The following is an 8633-nucleotide window of genomic DNA, read 5'->3' as shown; positions in this document are numbered from 1 at the left end:
CACCTTATATCCACACTGCAACTCTGTCATTGCTTTAAACTTCTTGAAACAATCAAATGCACTTGACTTGTTTCTGAGAAAATATACCCAAGACATCCTAGTACAATCATCAGTGAACAAAAGAAAGTACTTATTTCCAAAGATAGATTCAGTTTGCATTGGTCCACAGATATCTGTGTGAACCAATTCCAAAGGAAATTTTGCTCTCCAAGCTGATTTTGATGGAAAAGACTCTCTGTGTTGCTTTCCTAGCATGCAGCCTTCACACACAACAGAGGTTTTCTCCAAATGAGGCAATCCATGAACCATTTCTTGATCTTCAAGCATTTTGATGCTTCTGTTATTTAGATGCCCCAAACGCTTATGCCATATCTGCATACAGTGTGTCACACTTGCTTTCAAGGCTATCTGATTTGCTGGCATCATTGTAAGAGGAAAACACCTGTTGTTTGTCATCTGCACTCTAACCACAAGATTATCCATTGACCAACCATCGAAGATACTCACAATATTTCCTTCAAACAATAGATAGTACCTGTGCTCCATCATCTGTCCAACACTTAGCAGATTCTCTTCAAGTCCAGGAACAAGCATCACTTCTTGAATGTGCTTTCTTCCCAATTTGGTCTCTATAACAAGAGTCCCCTTTCCTGCAACCTGAACAATCTCTCCAGTTCCCATCTTCACCCTGGAAGTCGGATTCCTTTGGATGTTGATTAGTAACCTTTCATCACCTGTCATGTGGTTACTACAACCACTATCAATGTACCATGAATGATTCACCTTCACATCTGTCATAGCATTGCATGCATAGAACAGGGTACCAGTTTCTTCAACATGGTTTACATAGTTCACCTTCTGTATATTTTTGTTTCCATGGCAGTCTCTGATCACATGGCCAAGTTTCCCACAACCTGTGCATTTTGGCTTCCCTTCAAACCAACATTTGCCATAATGCAATTTATCACAGTGTCTACAAGCTGTCTTGTTTCCATCATTAGAGACATTTGGTCTTTGAACAAAATTTGGCTTATTATCCCACCTCTTTCCTTTGAATTTCCAGTTTTTCTGAAACTTTTGATTTCCAGAATAACCTATTCCCTTAAAGTTTTTACCTCCAACATTTAGACTAGCAAAAGCTCGTTCAGTAGAATTTTCAGCATGTCTATCCAATCTGAGTTCAAAACTTTTCAGAGAAGCAACTACCTCTTGAATCTCAAGAGTTTCAAGGTCCTTAGAATGTTCAATTACGGAGCAAATATGATCATATGATCTAGGCAAACTAATCAACAATTTTTGCACAACTCTCTCTCTAGACAGATCCTCACCATAACTCTTCATTTGATTCATTATATCAAACAATCTAGTGAGATATACAGATAAGGATTCACTATCTTTCATGCGAGTATATTCAAATTCTCGACGCAAACCTTGCAATTTTACGCTCCTTACTTGCTTATCTCCTCTGAACTCTTGCTTCAGAATGTCCCAAGCACCCTTTGAGGTCTCTTCGTTCACAATTCTGGGGAAAATTTGGTCTGAGACAGCACCTTGGATCAACCCAAGTGCACGAGCATCCTTCATCAGGATTTCAGCTAACGTCGGCTTCTCCACTTCCGTGACCTCGATCTCTTCTATCTTCTTCTTCTCCTTCTTTGGATCTGAAGCATCGAACCCATTTTCAACGAGATCCCATAACCCATGAGATTTCAGAATGGTTTTCATTCGAATGCTCCAGAACTCATAATTTTCTCCATTGAAAACTGGTGTGCGAAGCTCAGTAGTGCCTGATCCTGCCATGTTAGACATCAGATTCAAGAAATCACACCACCTCGATCGTCGTATGAGCTAGATTGCAGCTCGAATCAATTCCAGTTTTCTTTTCACAGATTTACGCCCAGTTTAGATAACCGAACCTAGCTCTGAGGCCATATTAGAGTTTGTGTTTTATGTGTTTTTCAATGGAGATCTCTGTGTTGGAGGTTGAAGAACAAAACAGAGAAATGAGAGAGAAGAAGATTGAATGTGTCTCTTCGATTTCACTCTATATCCAAAAATACATTTGTAACCGTTATGTATGTAGAGGAACGGAGATCCTTCACTCACCAATACACAACACAATCTCAACCATACATTGCTATCATCCTATGAGATGATGCCACTTGTCTTGTTATATCACTTAGATCCTATGCTAGAGAAGAGACCACTTGGACTATGATCCAATGGCTCAGATTACATCAGCAAGATAAAGCACATAAAAGGAAAATCAAAATTTGTAACTTTAGCTCCAAGATATTAGCTCAAGGGTTATATATCAACAAATCGTAAGGTACAATGTAGAGTAAAAACGAATAGTTAATACTGTATTAACTTAGTGCCTAAGCTTTTAAAATGCAAGTATTATCAGGTGAAAATTAATTATGTGTTTGTCTCAAGACAATGGACTGAACTGAATGGGCTATGTCGCTATAGCTCACTGTGTTTGTCGTTCGATCCGAAAACAGGATTTTGGATTTCCACTTAGAGCAACGCCAGCCATGCTGGTTGCTCGGGCCACAGGCGAGGAGAAAGGGCCCTCGGGCCGGTGGGTGCAGCTCCAGCGGGGACGGACCCGAGTGAGGGTGGGAGCCCGAGTCGGAGGCCCGCGGAAAGTTGAAAGGCTTGGCCCCCGAGCTCGTGTGACATCACGCTGACGCAAGGGCTGGGTTCGGCCTTTTTTTTTTTTTTTTTTTTGTGTCAGGCGCGTGCCCCTCACTCGCGAGTGGGGGCGCGTCGCCCGACATGATTTCAGGGGGATGGCCCGCGCGTCAGTTACCGTTGGGAAGCCACGTGGCTTCCCATGGGCCGTTAGATCCCAACGGTTCTTTAATAAGAACCGTCCGATTTACAACGGTAAAAAAAAAAAAACTGATTTTATATCAACCGTTCGATCTGAGATCAACGGTTGATATTAATCTGCTTTATAAATTAAAAAAAATAGTTTTAAAATTAAGAAAAGTTACCGTTGTAATACGTGGCACAATCTGAAGTGTTGGAATTCAAAAATTTTAAATCCAACGGCAGAGATTAATTATTTGAATAAAAATTTAAAAAAAATTGTAAAAAATCCGAAAAAATTGTAAAAAATCTGAAAAAAAATTGTAAAAATTTGTTTTTACTTTTCTATAAATACCACTTCTTCTCCATCTACCTTACACCACAATTTCATATTTTCTCAACTACTTTCAATCAAATTCCTATCTTTCTCTCAAAGTTTCAATCCACATTTTTTCCACAAAATGGCTACTGATGCAGGTTCGAATTGGTCGCTTCTTGAAGATGTTGCGTTGTGCACTAGCTGGGTTGAAGTTACTCATAATTCCCTTACGGGTAATGAGATGCAATTGCGAGAAATGTGGAGTTTAATTCATACCAAATTTGTTGAGCAAATGAGTGGGAAAAGAACCAAAGAATCGATATCCAGTCGTTGGAAAATACTTAGCCATTCCTTTAGTACGTGGAGAGATGCCTTGACACAAGCTAGTAATAATGTTCGAAGTGGGGCAAATTATGCGGATGAGGTAAGAATATATTATAATTATTTGTTTGTATTATAATTTTGTTACCTAATTTGATTATAATTATTTGTTTGTTTCATTTATTTGTTACCTAATTGTTTGTATTATTTATTTGTTTGCAATATTTATTTGTGACCTAATTTCATTATTATTATTTGTTTGTATTATTTATTTGTGACCTAATAATTTCATTATTATTATTTGTTTGTATTATTTATTTTTTACCTAATAATTTCATTATTATTATTTGTTTGCAATATTTATTTGTGACCTAATTTTATTATTATTATTTGTTTGTATTATTTATTTGTGACCTAATAATTTCATTATTATTATTTGTTTGTATTATTTATTTGTTACCTAATAATTTCATTATTATTATTTGTTTGCAATATTTTTTTGTGACCTAATTTCATTATTATTATTTGTTTGTATTATTTATTTGTGACCTAATAATTTCATTATTATTATTTGTTTGTATTATTTATTTGTTACCTAATAATTTCATTATTATTATTTGTTTGTATTATTTATTTGTTACCTAATAATTTCATTATTATTCATTTGTTTGTATTATTTATTTGTTACCTAATAATTTCATTATTATTCATTTGTTTGTATTATTTATTTGTTACCTAATAATTTCAATATTATTCATTTGTAGCAACTTCAAGCACAAGCATGGTATGGTGCCAAAATCAAATCAAGAAACAAATCATTCACCCGGTGGGAATGTTGGAATATTGTTAAAGATTGTCCTAAATTCAAAGTTGTGTCTGTTGGTCCAGAAGTATGCATGAACAACATTCCTCTACACATCACCTTTGTACATAGCACCCCTCCACACTCTACACCCGATCATGGCTCCCATGTGGATGAAGAAGATGGAGAAGAAGTGCCTGAAACGCCCATTCCTGAACAAGCGTCGGGGTCGACCCGTTATCCAATTAGGCTTCTAGGTAAGAAGGCTTCAAAGAGGAAAGGGAGTGCTTCCAAGAATAATTATGGAAAGTACATGCAAGAACTTGCTCGTCAAGGTGAATTGACGTTGGCGCGGGAATTGGCGAAATATGAGGCTGACAAGGCTAGAGAAGAGGTAAAAGCTGCAGCTATTCAACAAGCATTTCAAGCTGAACAGAGGGAAAGAGAGCTACTTAGGCAAGAAAGGGAGTTGCGTAGAGAAGAAAGAATTGCACAACGAGATCGTGACATTATGAACACGCGTTTAGAAGGGATGTCTCCAAATTCTAAATATTTTTGGCAGTCGGAGAAAGCGGATGTGGTGCAAAGGAGGCGTGCAAGAGAAGCGAGATCAAGACAAGATGGTCTTAGCACAACAAGACAAGATGATCCTAGCACCACAGATTTGTTAAGTGGTGAGGAATAGGGTACTTTTGTAATCGGAGCCCATAGTTTTCCAATCACTTTGGGTTGTAATTTATTATTTATGTTGTTTCCATTTTATTGAAGTTAGTACTTTATTTAAAGTGAGAGTACATGTATTTAATTTCGTAATATATTTATCCTAATAATAGAATCTTTAATTCATCAAATTGTTCACGTATAATGAAATTATAAAACACACCAAATAAAACTCACCAATTGGAATTACATAAACACACCAACTAAAATTACATAAACATACGAAATAATAAAAAACTCACTACAAAAAACACACCAAATAAAAATACATAAACATACGAAATAATAAAAAACTCACTACAAAAAACACACCAAATAAAATTACATAAACACACCAAATACAAACAAACATACTAAATAAACTTAAGTATCTTCAGCTTGTTTCAATGCCCACTGGTGCTCTATCAAGTCAATTTGCCGATCATTGTGCATAGATGACCTTTGAAGTGCAGTATATCGTTGAATGACCCTTTCATTGTAACGTCCATCCCTTTCTAATGGCTCGTGTTGCACGGGTTCTTCGGTGCCATCATGCGCACAATATATCCGTGTTCTTGAATTGTTCATCGTGTCTGGTTCTGGCTCATATTCATCAACTGCATCATAATCAAACTCATCTTCCACAATCATGTTGTGAAGAATGACGCACGTCATCATGATGGATCGAAGTGACTCTACATCGAACATTCTAGCAGCACCCCTGACGATCGCCCAACGAGCTTGAAGGATACCAAAACAACGCTCCACATCCTTCCTACACCCCTCTTGACAGCTTGCAAAGTGTTTTTCCTTTGCACTTCGCGGGCGTGGCACTGTTTTGACAAATGTTTCCCACCGTGGGTAAATGCCGTCAGCTAGGTAGTATGCCCCGTCGTACTTACGTCTGTTGACGACGTACGTGACTTTTGGTGCCTTTCCTTGCAGGACGTCGTTGAACACTGGGGATTGGGCAAGGACGTTTAGATCATTTTGAGCCCCCGGAACCCCGAAAAAGGCGTGCCATATCCATGTATCAAAAGATGCCACTGCCTCCAAAATGATAGATTTTGATCCTTTTCTGTCCCCATATGCGCCTTGCCATGCACTTGGACAGTTTTTCCACGTCCAGTGCATACAATCGATGCTTCCTATCATCCCAGGAAAACCTCGCATCTCGCCCTTCTTCAGAAGCCTTTGCAAGTCCACGTGAGTAGGTTTTCGGAGGCACTCTGCGGTGTACAAAGATTCGACTGCTCCGCAAAACCTCATCAGGGCCTTAAGAATTGTTGATTTCCCCATCCTCGTTATCTCATCCACTTGGTCTGCAGATGCTCCATACGCAAGCATCTGCAACGCAGCAGTGATTTTTAGCTCAGGCAGGAGACCCATAACACCACAAGCATCCTTCTTTTGCACAAAGTAAGAATCATGGTTGCAAACATCAGTCATGATTCTGTTGAACAAATGTCGTTCCATTCTAAAACGGCGTCTGAAGTATGTATCAGGAAATGCACTGTTATGGACAAAGTAATCGTCCAACAGCTCTTCACCCCGTCGTTGCCTGCTTCTATCAATGTTTCTTGAACGGTTGGGCCTGCATATCTGAGCAACAGTCTGGATGACTCGACGGGAATGTGAGGCTCTGGCCATTCTTGTTTCATCATCTCTCCTTCTACGCTCCTCATCCTCTTCCATCTCATTTTCGGCTATCTGAAGGTTGAACATTCCTTCAGATTGGTTAAACAATTCCTCCTCTTGCTGATCGATTTCCCACATCATCCTTGATGAAGAAGAAGACATTGTAAGGATGGATGGTGAAGAAGAAGCAGAAATTATGAATAATGAGATAGAGATGTTGAGAAAATTGGTGTGAGATTTGTGAGAATGGATGGTGGATTATATGGACGATTCAGAAAATGATCGGATTGTAGATGAGGCCACGTGGCATGTCGTTATTCGTTAAAAATCTAATCAAAATCTATCCTCAAAGATTCTGAAAAGATAATGACACATGGCACGATAGTATTGGATAAAAATCTTATCGAAATCGATCTCCAATAATTTTATATTTTCGGATAATGACACGTGGCGCAATTTTGAACGAGTTAAAATCTGATCAAAATCTATCGTCAAAGATTCTCAAAAGATAACGACACGTGGCACGATGACATTGGATAAAATTCTTATCGAAATCGATTTCCAATAATTATCTTTTCGGATAATGACACGTGGCGCAATTTTGAACGAGTTAAAATCTGATCAAAATCTATCGTCATAGATTTTTAAAAAATAACGACACGTGGCACGATGACATTGGATAAAAATCTTATCGAAATCCATCGCTAAATAATTGTTTGTTTTTATAAAATGACATGTGGCGCAACGAGAACGATTTAAAAAATCTTATCCGAAATTACAAATAATTTTATTTTGTATTATTTAAACAAACAAAAAAACTAATATTTTATTGCCTATTGCCTGGGGGGAGAGCTCCAAGGGTGGAGATGCAAATGGCAATTACTGTTCATTAATGACAGTTACTATTTATTTAAGGCAGTTACTGTTCAAAATGATGGATTCAATAGTGGATTGCCAGGGGGGAAGGCTCCATGGGTGGAGTTGCTCTTAGCAATGCGCTTTCACTGTTGATAAGTTTTCCGAGTTGCCATATGTTGAGGTTACAGATGTCACAATCCTGACAGATTAAACACACAGAGCTGAGGAATGAAGATGGAGTGGCCCGAGGGATCCCCATGAAGCGACTCATCAAAAACAATCTTATCTCCGAGCTGTACAAATTTGACCGGTGGCATTACTGTCTTTGTATTATTATCATCATCAATTCATCAATCTCAATGAATATATTTATATATGAGTAGTGTATTTTATTGGGTGCTAATTAAAAAATTGTTGATGAGTACATACCACCAAAAGTCGAATATGTTTGATAGGGTTTAGAGTTTAGGGTTGATGAGTAATTAAGTAATGGTAAAATGTTGCCCAGTTCACATGGGCTGCACATTAACCCAATTCCCAAGCACATTTTAGGAGAAATCCTCATGTTTTACTATAAACTCATTGATCATATTTTTCGCTCAATTAACTTCTCATTATGCCCTTCAGTTGATGGGTTAACTCATATTTAACCCTAATTTTTTTTTAATGTAATTTTGGCCACTTTCATACTAAATATCAAACAAAAACGTAATCCGAGTAAATTAGCAAGGTCAATTTTCACACTAAATAGAATGTAAGGGTCATCTACTTTGTATTTACCTCGTCTCTAACTTGATTCAAATGATGACATGGCTTATCTTGTATCAACGTACATATAAAGTCTGCCCTTTATATTTTATACCTGTTGCAATCCATTTAGCAGGTATTTTTTTTTTAGCACTAACGAAATTATTTACACTAAAGGAGTGGAAGAGTGTTAGACCTCACAAGGCGAGCCACAATAATGTGGTTCAAATTTGCTTTTAGGAAGAATCGAATCTAAGACCTCTTACTTATAAGTAAAAAAAAATCACTAGATCGTAATACTAAATGACCTGTTTAGCATGTATTTAGTTATTCTCTATTTTCTATCATTACAATACGTACAAATTATATATAATTGGTATAGGTACATAATGATGTCAATCTTCTTCATAAGTAAATAATAGTTTATATCAC

The 8633-nt window shown here is 37.3% G+C and overlaps 1 protein-coding gene across 1 annotated transcript; it reads right to left on the bottom strand.

The window, feature by feature from the left end:
* Nucleotides 1–4589: 4589 nt before the first annotated feature.
* On the bottom strand, nucleotides 4590–6407 carry LOC139196166 (uncharacterized). Its single transcript, XM_070821833.1, has 2 exons — nucleotides 6095–6407; nucleotides 4590–4666 (listed from the first exon to the last, which is right to left on the bottom strand). The coding sequence occupies exons 1-2, from the start codon at nucleotides 6405–6407 to the stop codon at nucleotides 4590–4592; spliced, it is 390 nt and encodes a 129-aa protein (XP_070677934.1).
* Between the last annotated feature and the right edge of the window lie 2226 nt (nucleotides 6408–8633).

Source organism: Malus domestica, chromosome 05 (genome assembly GCF_042453785.1).
Source record: "Malus domestica chromosome 05, GDT2T_hap1".
Lineage (NCBI taxonomy): Eukaryota > Viridiplantae > Streptophyta > Magnoliopsida > Rosales > Rosaceae > Malus > Malus domestica.
This window is presented reverse-complemented; position numbering and strand designations above follow the sequence as displayed.